The following is a 17,068-nucleotide window of genomic DNA, read 5'->3' as shown; positions in this document are numbered from 1 at the left end:
ACTGCAACTGTCCCCGTCGGGCTACTCTGCCAAGACTGGGCAAATGTAGCAGATCAACCTGATACACAGAAACACATGGTATCAGGAAACTGGAGAGATACATGCAGAAAAATGAAATGACTACCTAACACTACGGGGTATGGCAAAAGTAGATTTATAGTTGTTCATATGGAAATTAATACAATAATAATACAAGAATAAATGCGTGTTCTCATGACTGTAAACCTACTTTTGCCCCATCCTGTATATATAATAAACTCAAAATGGATTAAATGTAATATCCAAAACCATAAAACTTCTAAAAGAAAGCAAAGGCAGTGAACTCTTTGACATTGCTCTTAATAACATTTTTTTGATACGTTTCCTTGGGCAAGGGAAACAAAAAAAAAAACAGGACTACATCAACGGAGACAAGCTACAAAACCAAAAGACAACCTACTGAATGGCAGAGGATACTTGCCAGTGATACATCTGGTAAGGGGATAATTTCCAAAATACGTAAGAACTCATACAACTTAACACTAGAACACCAATCTGATTAAGAAATGGGCAGAGGACCTGAACAGACATTTCTCTAAAGGCTGTACAGCTGGCCAATAGACACATGGAAAGATGCTCAACATCACTAACCATCAGAGAGATGCAAGTTAGAACCACGGTGAGATACATCACATCTGTCAGAATCACCACCACCAATAAAGCGACAAGTGGTGGCAAGAATGCGGAGGAAAGGGAACCCTCGGGAACTGGTGGTGGGATTGCAAATTGGAGACACCATAGAAAACAGTATGGAGGTTCCTCAAAAAATTGAAAATAGAACTGCCATAGGACCCTGCAGGCCCATGTCCGGGGATTTACCAGAAGAAATCTAAAACACTAACTCGAAAAGAGAGGCACCCTCATCTTCATTGCTGCCTTATGTACATTAGCCAAGACATGGAAGCAGCCTAATTATCGGCAGAAAAATGGATAAAGGAGATGTATAAATGTACAACAGAATATTACTCAGCCCTAAAAAATGACATATTGCCATTTGTGACAACATGGACGGACCTAACGAAGAAACAAAAACCCAAATTTGGAGAACAAACTGATGGTTGTCAGACGGGAGGGCAGTTGGGGGGATGAGTGAAAAGGGGGAGGGATCAGGATGTACAAATTGCCAGTTATAGAAAGTCAGGGATGTAAAACACAGTACAGGGCATACAGTCAGTAATGTAGTAACTAGAGTCGGGTGGGTACTAAACTCATCAGTGTGATCACGTCACCAGTTATGGAAATGTCTCATCACTATGTTGTAAACCCAAAACTCATACAATACTGAATGTCAACTGTAACTGAAAAAATTTTTTTAAAACAGTAGATCACACAATTGTTAGGGTAAATCAAAATTAGATGAAGGTTATTTATTGGTGAGACTTTTTTCCTGTAGGGAGCTTCCTTTACACAGCATTGGTGTAAATAGCATTGGATTGAATGAAAAGTTTGTTAAATGCAACCATAAATAATTATAATAAATATACATCAAGTAACTTTACAGCACACGTGTTTTAGGGCCAAGGATTAGATCTGTCTGGACCTCAATGTGCTCTCTGGGAGAAGCAGTCATGTTAGCAGCAGATAACTTACTCACAGCTGTCATCTAATCAAGTGATGGGCCAACAGAAGCTTCCCAAACCCCTCGTGGGGAGGTAGCTGACAGAATTCTGAGTTCATCCAAGGGATGGGAAGGATTGGAGGGGAACAAGAATTTAAAAATACAGGAGGAAAAACCACTTCTAATAAATCCAAAGGCTCTTTCATTATGCAGAAATGAAACAAGAGAGGATCCTTGTTGGGACTACATCCTGCTGTGACCTCCAGTCTAGGGGGCTGTGGCCCCATGAGGCAGTGGCCAAGCACCTTCTCCAAGCAGGGAAATGGCAGGCACTCACCTCCAGACACTGATCCTGCATCAAATGTAAGTGATGCGACCAGACGGTGAATCCAGGTTATCCTTCCCTTGGGTCGGGGAGTTGTCCTACCATGGTCCTGAATGCAGTTCCTGGGAGTCATGGGGAGGAGATAGATCCTAACGGCTCAAAAATCCACGTATCTTCCCAAATGGCTCGGCCGCAGGAGACTGGAGGCGCACGTCCCCTCGCCAGCACTCACTCCAAAGCCCCCTCAGCACTCACTCGGAGCTTCCAATATTCACACTATTATACAATAAATACAGTGATGGGATTCTGAGAACTGGCAAGGCCCAAATGACAGTGTCCAACAAGATGGCGTATGCGGCTCTCAAACAAAGTACCACTGGACAAAGACCTATTTGGGGCACAAATGCACTGGGGCAGTGGGTGAGCTGGGGCAGCCCAGCCCTGGCACACACGTTGGGCGGTGAGGGGGGGTGCTGGGGGGGCCCAGCCAGGGGGCAGAAAGACCCCCTTGTGTCTCCATCTGGACTTGAAGGTCTCAGTCACTGAAGTAGACCCCGAATTGAGCACAGCACCTCGGACAGCTCTTTTTAAATGGGTGTGGGCCCTTTCCTCAGGTCCTCACATCAGACCCTGCAGTGAGGAAGGGCTGCTCGGAGCACAAGAGTGGGGTCGGCTTAAATCATGTGCTTTCCTAATCCATCCATCTCAAGCATTGTCCCTCTGAGTCCTGGTGTCCTCTCAACTACTAGAGCTGGACGCACCAATGTTGGGAATGAACCCTTTGGTCACCTGCTCCCAAGGAGCACTTGGGGAAACTCAGACCAGGGCCCCAGAACTGACGGAGAGCAGTGTTTCTGGGTGGGAAGGGATGAGGGACCACTGTGGGCATTTCCTCAGAAAACCCAGACCACTGACAAGGCTCTAAAGCTGGAAGATTAACACACAACCTCCCATGTTTGGGTAACTGGCCCAACCATGTCAAGATGGAAGAAGGCCTGCAGGAGCCGCATCCAGGAGAAACTCCAGCTCCGGGCAGGATGGGCAGGCCTGGCCGCAGGCTTGTTGGTGGATGTGCTCTGCGGAAGGAACAGGACTCTGAGCGCCAGCTTCCTCCTGGGTGGTTCTGTGATGTGGAACCATCTGGGGCCTCGGCATCAGAATCTGGTGGCCACGAAGGACAACGTCCAGGAAGATCAAATGAGACACAAACTGTCTGGGAACTAAACTACCCTACAAACATACCATAAACAGGTAGCAAAAGAACCAACCCATCACAAAACGTACAAATACAAAAGGTTAAGTCTTCCAGGAGGCCCTGGAATGTGGACAAAAGTTCAGAGAGAAGCAAAATGTTGCCAACTCCTCACGCACGGCCCTGGAGGGATGTGCCCACGGTGGCAGGCTTGCCAAGCCGGCAGAGTGGTGCCTCGGTGACAGCCTAACTCTGGAGCTCCCCCCTTCAGCCACTTAGGGGGTCTTCACGGTAGTGAATGGCACAGCGGAGTTTCTCCAGCATGATTTCCAGAGAGGAGTACTGCGGAAGCTTGATCATGAACATGCAGGTCTCCACGCGGATGTAGCGAGAGTCTGGGGAACCTACCGGAAAAACACGGGGGCCAGTGTTAGAGGGCTGGGCCTGCAGCTGGGCTGGGATCCCAGGGAGGCCTGGCTGGCCACTCACATGGGGCGGGAGAAGATTCTGGGGGAGAAAAGGGCAGGCACACAACTGCTGTCCAGCACAGGCACCAAGCTGCTGACCCGAGGGAATCTGGTTGCAGTTTTGTTTGACCAGCAAAGGGTTTTGTTTTGATTTTTTAATTAAATTATTTTTCTGGCCTGGCCGGGCGTGGCTCAGCGGTTGAGCATCAGCCTAGGATCCAGGCGATCAGGGTTCGATTCCCGGTCAGGGCACATGCCCGGGTTGCGGGCTCGATCCCCAGTCGGGGGCGTGCAGGAGGCAGCCGATCAATGAATCTCATCATTGATGTTTCTATCTCTCTCTCTCCCTTTCTTTTCCTCTCTCTGAAATCAATAAAGATATATTTAAAAAAATAAATTATTTTTCTGCATTTAAAAATTGAAAGATTAAAACATTTCTGGATTTTCAGCTTTTAAAAATATTGGAAGATATATCAACATTGGACCCATATGGCCACTTGGTGAGGTCAGGTTTGGAAGGCACAGGGCCCCGCCTTTCCTTCGCTTATATCTGAGCTTTAGTGTCCAGGGTCCCTGGTCCACTGTTCCCTCACGCGGGGCCTGGCTCCAAACAGAGAAGGGCCTGTGTCCCCACTTGGAATGTGACCGGGGGAGGGAGTACCTGCTGTGCCATCTGGAGGGGCGATCTTCATGGGGTACGGGGGCACATGGGCTGTGTCAGGGCCCCCATCTTTGCAGGGGCAGGTAAACGGGATGCGCTCCTGGTTGCAGGCAAACTTGATGAACTTGCACAGCTCCTCCTGGGCGAACATCTCCAGTGCCCCCCAGAAGAACTCGATGTGCTGGTCCGTCTCCATCAGCCCCACCTGGTACATGGTGTGGGCCTGGGGAAGATGGGCCCAGACGTGAGTGGGCCTGGGCCTCTGCTAACCCAGGGCCTCCTCAGGGCAGGTTCAATCCCAGGACAAAGTGCAGCAGGGAAGTGATGGCCGCAGGACACAGGGAGATCACTGTGATGACAGTGACTGCAGAGGTAGTTGTACCAGTGCTTGTCTGTGTGACTGGCCTGGGCACTGGACCCAGCAGCTGTGAGATGGGGATGAGCACAGCCCTCCCACATGCGAGGAGGACAGTACTGGGGCACAGGAAGCACTGGGACAGGTCACTGACCTTCAGGAACTCGAGGTTGATGTACGGGAGGCCGCAGGTCCGCAGCTCCATCTCCAGCGGGCTGAGCGTCGTGAGCAGCTGCAGGGGGATGATGGAGCCCAGGCCCGCCCTCACGGCCGCGGCGCACTCTTCATTCTGCAGCTCACGTAGCCGCAGGCTCCGGATGGCAGCCGCGTAGACGTCCTTGTTCTCCCACCTGCAGGGGCCGGGGCACAGGTGAGGGGGAGGCTGTGGCAGCTCAGGAGGTGGCTGCTAGGGCCCAGTGACCCAGATTCCCAGCCCTGGCAGTTCAATGAACTCTTCCTCTCCAGCCTCTGGTGTCACCCACCTCAGAGCTGGTCTTAATATAAACACCCGTCTGCTGAAGACAGGCCACCATCTTTCCCGCCTCATCTCCCCCCAACTGGTGAGCTGCCTGACACCTGACCCAAGCCCTTGTGCTGCTGCCCACGCCCAGGTGCCACTGTTAGACCCGGGCCAGCCAGCTCGGTCAGCCCGGCCCCGTGTGCACACTCACGCCACAGGGATATGCCGGCCGCGGCTGCACAGCTCCACCTCCTCGCCCGTCATGGTCAGGTAGGTGAACCGGCAGCAGGGCTTGTTGGGACTGTCGGGGCTCTCAGTGGGCAAGTGCTGCGAGGCGATCTCGGCGCACAGGGCCTCCAGCTCAGTCTCGTCGTTGATCTGGAGACAGAGGCAGGTGAGGCTGGCTGCTGATCCCACTCCCAAGGCCCCCAGGAAGACAGGAACCCCCATCTCCAGATGGGCAAACACCAGGCACAGCTTGGGTGGGGGCTACCCTTGGCCATCATGAATGGGCACATGGCATGGGCCTGGCCAACCAGAGCCTGCCATCAGTTCAGGGCTGGGCATGTGAGACCCCAACTCAGGCTGGTCCCATTGCTGTTTGGAAGCAGCAGCCTCTTTCGCTGGTGTGGACATGACTGTGAGATGGTTCACCTCGTCCCGCTGGGGCCAGGTTGAGACAGTTACTGATGATACCATTTGAGCACCTGGATTCAGCCCTGCTTGAAGTCAAGTCTATATGTGTACATTTACTTTTAAGAGCAAGTCATTAAAACATTTTTTTCCTAAGCTGGTCTGAGCTGGGCTTTCTGCTCCTTGCCAGCAGAGCCCTGACTCAGTTCCATCTGTGGACGATACCATTTGGTTTCAAAAGACAGTGATGTGCACGCTGGGCTACTGAGATGACAGGATCTGACCCAGAGGAGGAGAAACCTGCAGCCCTGGGACAGTGAAGGTGCGAGTTAGGGTCTGAGCACATACGTGTCCTGTGCAGCAGCCTCCCCCCACGGTGCAGGCTGCACCGACAGAGCTGATTGCGTTCCTTCCTGGTCCGTGCGCTCCCCTCCCTGGCCCCGGGTGCAGTCCTGGTATTCCTGGTGTTCTAGCACCATGGCGGCCGTGCCCACCCCTTTCAGACACAAGCCTTGCTGGGCTATCTGCTGGACACCTCCATCACCTGCCTGCCCCAGGTCCAGGCTGCCACCCGCAGTCCGGGAGGACTTCTCAGAGCAGTGCTGGGGGTGTTCACAAATCCCCAGCCCATGGAGACACCCTCCTTTGACCCGTTGGACAACCATTGGACAACCATCATCCCTGTTTCTGACGAGAAGCCAACTGCTAAGCAGTATCTGGGTGTCACTGCTCCCTTGAGCAGTCTGCCCCCAAGTGGTAGCGGAGGGGATGACTACAGAGAGCCTGGCAAAGAGGCTCCTCAGAGGGCCCATCAGGTTTGTGCCAGTGGAGGAGGAATCGGCTGACAACCCTCTTCACTGAGGTCCCCGTAGGGCAGCCTCAGACACAAATCCAGCTCCCCTGCGAGCAAAGGCCATTGGCCTCAAGGGGAAGGGCTCGATCACCGGCCACAGCCCAGCGTTTTAACCTGAGGAGAGTGCATGATGCCCCAAAGCACAGGCTTTCAGCTGCACAGACCTGGGCTCCGCTGGTGCCTCTGCTCCAGCCAGCTCCCCTCTGAGTTCACTTCCCTCCTGGCCTGTGGTGAGGATGTCTGAGGACAGCCCTCTAGCAGCCCGGGAGCTTCCTGAGGAAGGGACGTGAGCCCAGAGCCTGGCCCATGGCAGGCAGGCCTCATGATGCTGAACCCACAGACAGACCTGAGTGGCTCCCACAGGCTCAGCCAGAGCCCGGGCACCAACCACATCCCCTCCAGGGGGGCTTGTCTGTGTGGAGAGAGATGGAAAGACATTGCTGTGTCCCATTGCACGAAGGGAGGGACACAGAGCTCCATTCCCTCTGCCTTCCCTCCAGTCTCAGGAGGTCTCCAGAACTGATCTGTGCTCTAGACAAGGCCCTGAAACTGGGTCTGCTTGTATCATTTCCTACCCCAAGACCTCTGCTCATTCAGTTGCCAGGAACCCTTCATTCCTGTGTCCCTGGGAGGCCTAGCAGAGTTGGTCAGGTCACCTCCAGTCGGCTGCTGTCATCAGGGAGAGACCCAGAGGCTTGCTGACAGAGATGGCTCACAGTCCTAATGTTCTCTCAGAGTTCCCACCAGTCTTTAGTTGGGGTCATGGTGGCGGCAATAAGGGAGAATCCCAGGGCGCTGCTCCAGGGCCCTGCTGTCCCCTAGGATCAATGTGCTTTTCACTTACACTCTCAAATTTCTTGACATAGTTGTAGGTGAGTATGTCTGCTTCCTGTAGGTCTTGGTCAGGGTCCAGGGGCTCCCCCACCAGCGTCTTCCAGAAGGAGGGCAGGAGGTCCAGGGGCAGAGGGACATCTGCTCGAATGGCAATTCCCAGCAGCTGCCCCAGGAAGTGCAGCAGCTGCTCCTCCCCATAGGTGATGGGGCTGGGGGTCAGGATGTACTTGCCCTGCACGTAGAGGCAGAGATGTGGTGACTGACGTGAGCCTGGGAACATGTGTCCAAGAGCTGCCCAGCCAGGCAGCAAGGGTGGGCCCTGCCCATACTAGGAAGGCCTGTGAAAGGGCACAGAGCTGGCAAGGGCACACCCTCGAGCCACTGCCTCTCTGGCGCCTCACCTTGTTCTTGTTGACGGCTGAGCTGGGGCACAGCAGGAGGAGCGACAGTGAGCAGCTCTGCAGCTCTTTACATACCTGCCACAGGAAGTGGCGGAAGGAGCCACCTGCAGACAGATGGAGCTCTATGAGCGCTGGGACTCCACCAGTGTCCCCGGCCCGACATGCCCTGTCCGTGCCTGGAACACAACTCATGGGCCGGCCTGACTGAAGCTATGGTGGAGTGGAAATAAAACCTGCCTGTGAGCCAGGAATGCTAGGGTCAAATCCTGCCGTCACTTACTAGCTGGGCAGCCCCGGGAATCACTTTGCTCCCCGAGCCAGCCTCAGTCCCTCAGTCTTATCAGGTGGGATAATGTACCAACTTCGCAGGCTAGTTTAGAAATCAAACGCAGACCCCCACGTGGGTAGTTCGTGCAGCTGCAAGTTTACTGATCTGTGGGCTTGTTTGCTGCACATCTGTCTCCTGAGCCAAGAGCATGGCGCCTGTTTCACTCTGTACTGTTCCCGCCAGGCCCAGGTGCTCAGGGTTTGTTCAGTAAACACATAAGTGAATGGACGACATGTGAACATGTGCAAAGGACAGTGGGCAGTGATCAGCTTCCCACGGCGGCCACTCCAAAGGTGCCTGTGGTTTTCTTGCAAAACTCCTCTCTGTGGCCTCCTCTCCCCTGTGTGTCCCGGTCAGTGCCCTAAGGTCAGGAAGCTCTGGGGACAACTGTGCACACTTGGTCAGAGGCATGGGGAGGACCTGCTGGGGACAGATGTCAGGGCCTGGTCCTTACTCAGCTTCCATGAGGAGGCAGGAGATTTGCCCGCTGAAGCCACCAAGGTCAAGGGTGGGGCTTTGGAATTGGACGAACTTGGGCTTGCACCCCCGGTAGCTGCCCGACAGTGGGGAAGCTACCTAACTTTGAGGTAGCCCAGGTTACCCATCTGCAAAGTGGGACAATGCTGGCATCCTGTGCAGTTCTGGTGCTCTGAGGAGTGTAGGGTGGTGGGCAGGGCCCGACACAGGATGCCTCAGTGCTAGCTGGGACACCACTGCTGGGATGTGCTCCCAGGACCAGAGTGGGAGGGAGACAGCTGCCCCTCAGCCTTTCCTTCCTCGTGCGCCCTAGCACACAGCTGGGTTTCTTCTCCCATCCAAAGTGGAAGACATTTCCTGACTGAGGCTAAAAATGACCAAAAGGGCCATGAGGGAACATTCTCTGGGCAGCTTTTCCTTGTCCTTACAGAGCGAAATGACAGAGGGTCCCACTTCCATCAAGGGCTCCTGATGCCCTGCCTCTCGTGGGGCACTTACAAGTGTTTTGCCCAACCAACCCCCTGGGGCAGAAGGCCAGTCTGCATGGAGGACGTCCTGTCCAGGTCCACTTAGCAGCAAAAGCACCTGGCACTGAGCAGAGGCGCAGTCCCCTAGCCTGGGTAGCCCTGGGCTGAGGTCCCAGACCAGTAGCAGACACAGTTCCTGCCTGGGGCCAGCAAGTCCGTGGGGGCTGGACTTGGAGAGGCTGGTTGGGATGGTCCTGGCTTCTGCAGAGCAGGTGGTGAGGATGTGACTTTGACTCTTGCAGATGGGGGAAATCCTGGGCAGTTTAGGCTAAAAATGTTGCACTTCAAACACGGCCCCCACTGTCACCTGGCTGGCTGGGGGGCTGGTGGGGGCTGCCACTTACTGGTACCGTGGACCTCCTCCCCAGTGAAGCGGATGTTGAAGGCATAGGTGGGGTCGCCGCCACTAGCCAGTTTGACACAAAGCTGAGACGATGGCACTGAGGCCAGCTGCCTGGCGGCTTGGCAGAAGTAGGAGTTTTCAGAGGCTCTGATCTCCCCTGGAAAGAGAGAGAGGAACTGAGAACCCCTGCCCCCTCCCCATGGCCATGCTGGGCTCTTTCCCCACAGGACAGCTTGCTTCTTGGCCCTCGCCCTGCCCCCTCGTCCAGCCTCTGCCTTCTCTCTGCTCTGGGAACCTCTTCACATCTTTCCGTGTGGTGCCCTTGTGGAGCTACCTCCCCAGTTCTCTAAGTGTCAACCCCTCCTGTCCTTCCCTTTGTCTCCTGGCCCCTCTCTTTGGTGGCAGGACCTCGATTTTAGCAGGTCCATGGCCAACTGGAATGAAGCTTACATTTCTCGCCCTCCCCTGCAGTAGCTGCGGCCATAGACTGAGGCACGGGGAGATGTAAGGTAAGGTGTCCCCTCCCTCCTGCTGCCCAGTGCAGAGCTCTCCCACGAGGGCCCTGCAGGTGGAAGCTTCAAGCAAGGACGCTACAGCACAGCTACAGAGCAGCCAGACGAATGAGGACTGTCCCAGCAGCCCTGGACTCCCTTCTGCTAGAGGCTTCTTTCATGTGGGAGAAATCACTTGATTGTTCAAGCGCTGCTACTTGCGCTTATGGTCTGTGTAGCCAGTCTTACCTCCCACAATTTCCAGGGGGTCCAAAGTGATCTCAGGCGCTGCGTGGTCAGCGGTCCTCTGCACGGTGGCGTTCAGCACCCGGTTCATGACAGTCACCTTCGTGTCATAGAAGATCAGGCCTGAGAGGAGGAATGTGGAAAGAGGCTGGGTGGGGCTGCTTCCTTTCCTTCCCAGTCACCCAAGGCCCAGCTGAGGCCATGCTGCACCCTCTGGGTGTGTCTAGTTTCTCCTGGGATCCTTTAGGTCCCTGGGTAGGGGCCTTAGTGGTTAGGACTTTCTGGAGGACACTTTGTCAAGATCTACCCAAATGTTAACTCACAAACCCGTGGACTCTGTCACGCCCAGGAGACACCCAACTGGCAGAAATACAAACCCAAGCACATCAGAGAGGTTTTCTGTAGCATTTCCTGAAACAGCAAAAAATAAAACTACCCAAGTGTCCATCAGTAGAGAAAAGGCTAAGAAATAAACTATGGCACCAACACGGTGGTCAGCAAGGTGAGGTGGTTCTGTGTGCCCAGCAGAGGTCTCTGAAGCAGGTGGTGAAATAGGAATGGACTTGCAGAACAGAACGTATGATGCCCATTTTGATTAAAAATAAAACAATAAAGTGTGTGTGTGTCTATTTGTATGTGCGTAGAAAAGTCTGGAAGGACAGACACCTGTCAGTTCATGGCCATCTCTGGGAAGCAGAGCTTTAACTTGATATCTTTCCAACAGCTGAACGCTTGTTTGGAAGTTTAATTTTTTTCAGAGCATATTCATGTTTTCAGGGCACCAAATAACTGCTCTTGGGTGAACCAGCTGCTCTAAAGGAGACCTGCATGTCAGGTATAGGGCTGGGTGTGGGGGTATCATCCTGAGAAGCGGCCTGGAGGGTGGCAATGGCAGGGTGACACTGCCTGTTGGCTGGCCCTGAGGGCCCAGGCACTGACCTTTGGCCTCCTTCAGCAGGGCTGCGATGCTGTGGGTGTACATGGGCGTCTGGCGCAGCTCCACCAGGGGCAGGAAGAAGGTCTCCAGTGTGGTGTTCAGGGACTGGAGCAGGGCGAAGCGCAGGCGCAGGCTCTCGATGGGCACGTCTGTGGGTCGGGGGGGAAGTCAGGCTAGGGTCTCAGCAGAGCGAGGCTGAGACTCCACTTGTGAACAAATTCAGGTGGTCCCTGCCCCTGGGGAGGGCCGCCAGGAGTGGGGTGTCTCAAGTGGGACCAGGAGGACCCCACAGTGGGTTTTACCCCCCAATTTGCCTGAGACAAAGAGCGAGGCCCAGGCAGGCCAGCAAAGGCCCTGGCCCTAAGAATCCAAGATCCCCTCAGCCCACCTCTGGGCCAGGCCAGGACTGTGTATTATATTATTTTTAAACTTTTAATTTTGAAATAATTACCGACTTATAGGAAGTTACAACAGTGCAGATGTCCCCCAGTGTGACATCTAAACCAGGAAGTAAGGGACACTGGCACACTGTCTTTTGTCTGTCCTCAACATCTGTTTCCTCTCCAACTGTGAGAGGCAGACGTTGGGACAATTCCTCACCCACGATTCCCTTCACAGTATCCAGGAGAGAGCAAGGGCTCCAGACACCTGGCTGAGTGTGAGTGCACAGGCGCAGCAGCAGCCTGGGGTACACATGGGGACAGGCACAGGAACAAGTCCAGGGGCCATTTGCCAGCATGTGATGGGTCATTTTCCGGGGGTAGACTTATAGAGAAGGTCCTTTTCCTATGCACATTATTTCTGCATGTATTCCTAGTACCATCGTAGGGGTTCCCTGACAGGGCAGAGCACAGAGCTGTCCAGGAAGGCATTTCCCAGGGCCACCTACTCAAGAGACAGGCCACTCTGGGGTCGGTGGTGTCTGTGGGGTCCAGATACACCTCATGGGGATGGAGCCGCGCGGGTGTGATGGCCAGGTGGCGGCATAGCCGGTTGATATACTGCACGAGTGCCACGTCCATCTCCAGGGTCCACTTCCTCGAGGCCTTGTGCGCGTGGCGGACATCGATGCAGGCACACCTGGGGGCAGAAGGGCGAGATGGGGCAGGGGCCGCGGGGGTAGGGCAGCCGGATTCCTCCAGGGCCACATCTAGGGGGACATTTCTAGGACGGCCTTGCCTCCCAGGCTGTTTCCTGGAGCTGAGCAGGCTGGAAGGGTGGGAACAGTACAACCTTTCTGGAGAGGCCTGCGACACACATCCACACGTGCCTCCCTCCTGCACAGAGGCAGTAGGATGTACAGTGAAGGACGGGGCTCTGGAGCCCTCAGGGCGATATCTGGGCTGCCCACAGCATGCCTAGGTTCTGAGCCTCAGTTTCTACACATATAAAATGGAGCCAGCAGCAGCATGAGACCTGAGGGAGGACACCTGTGAAGCACGCAGCATGGTGCCTGCATGTGAAGGGCTCAACCAATGCCAGCTGCTGGTGTGACAGAAGCCACTCCCCTTCACCCAGCGACCCCATCCTGGAGCTCACCTATAGCTGCTCAGACAACGAGGCAAAGGTGTTTGTGAGGCGTCGCTGTAGGGCTGCCTCCCCCACAGCAGTGTCAGACACCACCTCAGTGTCAGGCTGGGCAAATTACACTACCCCTAATGGCCAGGCAGCCATTAGATCATTTGGTGGAATAATACAAATGATGTGGAAAAGTGAAAAAAGCAGACGGCAGAGCAGCCTGTCTGGTCTGATCCCACCTCAAGGTACTGAAAACATCCACCCCAGAAAAAGTCCGGGAGAGATGTTTACTGAAAAGTTCCCATGATTATCCGGATGCTGAACCACAGAATGTCTCTCTGGTGCTGCATAAATGCATGAGGGTCTCCTTAAGTGCACAATCCTTATTCCACAAACGCCAGGCCATTAACCCAAGAAAAGGGGCAGGCGGGACAAGGGCCCCTAGTTCCAGAGCCCATGGCATGGGGCACATCACACAAGGAGGGACAGTCCCAGGGAGTGGTGGAATGTGGTGCCAGGCCACCTCTGTCCTGTCCAAGAAGAGGGATGGACCCCAGGGATGCACTGGCACAGAGGACACAGTGCAAAAGTGACCATCTGAAAATAAATTAATTTTTAAAAAAGTGACTGTCTGCAAGCCAAGGAGAGACCTCAGTAGAAACCAACCCAGCTGACACCCTGACCTTGGACATCCAGCCTCCAGAACTGTGAGAAAATGAATTTCTGTTGTTTAGAAGAGGGTCTGGTGTCAAATGGGTTTGGAAACCCACTTCAACCATTATGACAAATTAGAAAATAGGCATTTAAAACAGGGCAGATAGAATGGCTCCCAGGGAGTGTTTTCTTGGGGAGGCATCCAGTGGCCGAAAACACTTTCTACACAAGGTATCAAAGGAGGTGAGGGACAACCTCTTACCTCTCAAAGTGGAGATCATAACCACAGGATAAAATCGCCCTCCACACACTACGGATGTCTTGCTTGGCTCGGTCAACAACAAACTTGTGAAATCCTTCCAAGGTCAGGTACTTTTCCTCAGGGACTGATGGAAAGTGTTCAGGGTTAGGAACTTGGTAAGAACTGCACACAGTGGGGCCACACAACATGCTCTGGTCGTCCTGTTTCAGGGCCCAATCCATCTAATCCTCCCGTCTCCCTTCACTCCCCGGTCTGTTAACCACCATCTCCGCCCACTGCCCACATATGCATATCACTCAACCTTATGGGGTCCCCGAGCTGCAGCCTCACATCACCTGTCTGGTCACCAAGCGGTGAGGTGCTTTTTCTCTCATCTCAGACATTCCTAATTTTGTGACAATGAGAACAGCTTTCTACAACTCTGCCTGGGCTTTAGGAGGCTAAAGTCCTAATGCCCAGGAAAGAACCTTCTGGAAGAGAATTTCCAAGCAGATATCCAGATCTTTACTTTCAGATACAATCATTGATTCTTGACCTTGGGGATATGGTATTTCTGGAGCTGCTATTTTGACCTCTTTAAGCCCATGGTCATCAAAGACAGCAGCCTGGGCCAGGTATGCTGCCCCAGCATCACTGGCAATGCTGCCCTGGCCTAAACTAAAGTCCAAGGGTACCCAGCAGGTCAGGCAAAAGCCCATCCCTGGAGGAAGTTGCCCCCATGCCCCACGGTGCTCACATACCTTCTTGTTTTTTAGTGGGTGACTTTTCTGGGTCCTTTTCATCTGGCTTGCTCTTTTCTGGGGACTTGGGCTTCACAGTTGGCTTTTTCTCACTTAAGGCAGATCTGCTGTAAACCAAAGCACTGGAATCAGAACTCCTGTGGCCACCCCTCCTCCTGATACAGGAAATGCGGAACCCCACACGTGCATTGGTTCCCATCCCCCAACTAAAGCTTAGGGTTCAAATGGGGCTGGGTTCAAGGTCAGCTCTGTTCTGACCCAGAAAAGTTTACTAAGCAAATTATCGGGGCAAATGATGCTGTCAAATGTGAAAATATTGAAGAAACACTTCTCACACTTTCTCTATACCTCAGAGCAGCACTGTCCAGGAAGAAGCCACTCGCCAGATGTAGCTCCTTAAGTTTAAGTTATTAAACTAAAATGACAAGTTCAGGTCCTTGGCTGCACTTACATGTTTCAACTGCTCATGTGTGGCTAGTGACCAAGGCCTGGAACAGCACAGCCGAGAAACAGCAGAGCTCCATCCTCACAGGAAGCTCTACTGGACACACCTGACTTAAAAGCACCATTTAGCCTGGCCAGGCGTGGCTCAGCATTTGAGCATTGACCTAGGATCCAGGAGATTGAGGTTCAATTCCTGGTGAGGGCACATGTCCGGGTTGTGGGCTCGAACCCCAGGGTGGGGCATCCAGGAGGCAGCTGATCAATGACTCTCTCATCATTGATGTTTCTATCTCTCTCTCCCTCTCCCTCTCTCTGAAATCAATAAAGATATATTAAAAAAAACAACCCAAAACCATTTAGATACAATTAATAAAAAGACCCCCTTTTTTCTGATATTTACACAATTCCTCCAGAGACACCTGCTAGGTGCCACTCTGCTACCCGAGTTTCTACTCTGAGCTGCCCAGCCTGCACGGTCCAGATTTTACTCTCATGAATGAAATGAATGCTCTCTTTCAGCTGACGAGCCGAGGACTGGAAGGACCCCAGCAGCAGGGAAGGGCCAGGATGTCTGGCTTCCCAGGAACCAGCTAGGAGGTGGCCCCGGCGGCCCCCTGCCCGGCCCATCTTCTGAGTTCCGAAGATGCCCACCTGACGCTGTTGAGCACAGCCTTGTCCTTGGCGGGTGGCTTGGTAATGGGCCGCTTGGTGCTCACCACCTTCACAGGGTGCTGCTCCTTCCCAGCTTTGCTGTACTTGCTCTTGTCGAACTTGGGCTTGGGCACACCGTACTTCCTCAGGATCTGCGGAGCACCGAAGATGGGTCCTCAGGCTCCCCGCGAGGCCCACCCAAGGCTCAGCCCAGGTGCGATGGGGGGGGGGGCGGGGGCAGCTACCTGGGTGAGCTGGTCCTCCAGCACCTTCTTTGGAGGCCGGACAGTGGTGAAGAAGAGGTGGAGGAGGTTGCCTGGTGTCTGGGAGTTGATCTGCTCTTTGCTGAGATAAATGTCAGACACTTTGATGGGCTTTGCTGGGGTCAGGCTCAGCATCTGCTCTGAATGGGCGCAGCTCTTAAATATCTCTGTCAGTACCTCTCGGGCCCCAGGCACCAGCTTCTCACCTGTCACAGAATGAAGGGGGAAAAATAATTCTGCTGTGAGCGGCTGTCAGGATAAACCCTGCATTTGTTCCTTTACGAACAATTTACTTTTAAAAGTGGGAAACAGACATTCAGTGGTGATGATGAGCCCATCATAGCCTCATGGCCTTGCGGGCATCTGGGCTGAGGATGGGGGACAGGCGTGAGGAAGAGGCGGCCGAGCCCTAGGAGCTGAGTTAACAGAACCACGACTTAAAGAATATTGAGCAAAACGCATGTGGCAGGCACGTTGCACATGCATTAAAAGACTAAGTGCCTATGAGGAAGGCTTGACTCTAACAGAGTCGGAACTAGAAATAAATTCAAGTTCTAACTGTGAAATGGCTGGGAAAACCCAATCACGGCAGAAGGAAACCAGGTCTCCCACAGGCCTGGCGGGTCCCCACAGGCGGCTGGGCGGGGAGTACACGCCGACAAGGGAGCAGGGATGAGAGCAGGGCAAGGAGAGCAAGGCAGCCCTCAGGCCCTCAGCCGCAAAGTCCCCAAAACTCAGTGTCAAGGTACATATTTTAATGCACTATTTTAATAACTTAAAATTAAAATACAAAAACCCGTGATGAGCAAAATATTAACCGTACTGTGCTGAGCCATACTGATTTTGTCTTTATTTGAAATGTTAATATTTTGTTTATCATGCATTAATTTTGACTTTTATAAAAATTTCATTAAAATATTATTTATCTAGATTATTAAATTTTTTCCGACCCACCCTAAGTTTTGTGCCCAAGGCCTCATCTCACCCTAGTCCCAGTGCTGAGGGAATATTTCATAATTTCATGATTCGGGAATAAAAATTTGAAACAGTAACAACAACAAAACCCATACTCAGTATTACAGTTTTTACACCAAAAAAAAACCAGACTCAGCAACCCTATTATGAAATTTCAAACAATATTAAAGATTGAGAAAAAAAGAACATGGATTAAAAATTGAGAGACTAGTATAAAATAAAAACAAGCACACAAAGAACTGTAATTATAAAACGAAAAAAGAAAAACTGCTGCCGCCAGAAGCTCAGGGCGAGTGGCTGGCCTCGGGCAGGGCCTTCTGCCCTATTCGGCTCTGGGGCCCCCTGCAGAGCCTGGGTCCTGGATGAGCACTTGGCATCATAGCAAAAGAAGTGGGAAAGCCAGACAGGGTGGGCCTGCCTAAGGGCCGCCAGAA

The 17,068-nt window shown here is 53.1% G+C and overlaps 1 protein-coding gene across 4 annotated transcripts in view; it reads right to left on the bottom strand.

Moving 5' to 3' along the window:
• Nucleotides 1-1,376: 1,376 nt before the first annotated feature.
• Nucleotides 1,377-17,068, bottom strand: part of HECTD4 (HECT domain E3 ubiquitin protein ligase 4) — a 120,861-nt gene continuing 105,169 nt past the window's right edge. For 3 of the 4 annotated variants that reach the window (XM_081123446.1, XM_081123448.1, XM_081123449.1), the window contains exons 63-76: nt 15,642-15,865; nt 15,397-15,548; nt 14,302-14,408; nt 13,562-13,685; nt 12,017-12,207; nt 11,130-11,276; nt 10,194-10,313; nt 9,455-9,610; nt 7,779-7,882; nt 7,388-7,609; nt 5,269-5,435; nt 4,752-4,947; nt 4,243-4,465; nt 1,377-3,518 (exon numbers count right to left, since the gene is read on the bottom strand). In XM_081123446.1, coding sequence (XP_080979572.1) covers nt 3,382-3,518; nt 4,243-4,465; nt 4,752-4,947; nt 5,269-5,435; nt 7,388-7,609; nt 7,779-7,882; nt 9,455-9,610; nt 10,194-10,313; nt 11,130-11,276; nt 12,017-12,207; nt 13,562-13,685; nt 14,302-14,408; nt 15,397-15,548; nt 15,642-15,865 — 2,270 coding nt within the window. In that variant the 3' untranslated portion in view covers nt 1,377-3,381. The remainder of the gene's footprint in view (nt 3,519-4,242; nt 4,466-4,751; nt 4,948-5,268; nt 5,436-7,387; nt 7,610-7,778; nt 7,883-9,454; nt 9,611-10,193; nt 10,314-11,129; nt 11,277-12,016; nt 12,208-13,561; nt 13,686-14,301; nt 14,409-15,396; nt 15,549-15,641; nt 15,866-17,068) is intronic. The other variant, XM_081123447.1, reaches the window with a different exon arrangement.

This window comes from Miniopterus schreibersii, assembly GCF_964146895.1.
Source record: "Miniopterus schreibersii genome assembly, chromosome: 20".
Classification (NCBI taxonomy): Eukaryota; Metazoa; Chordata; class Mammalia; order Chiroptera; family Miniopteridae; genus Miniopterus; species Miniopterus schreibersii.
Note: the sequence above shows the minus strand (reverse complement) of the source record. Positions and strands in the feature narration are given on the sequence as shown.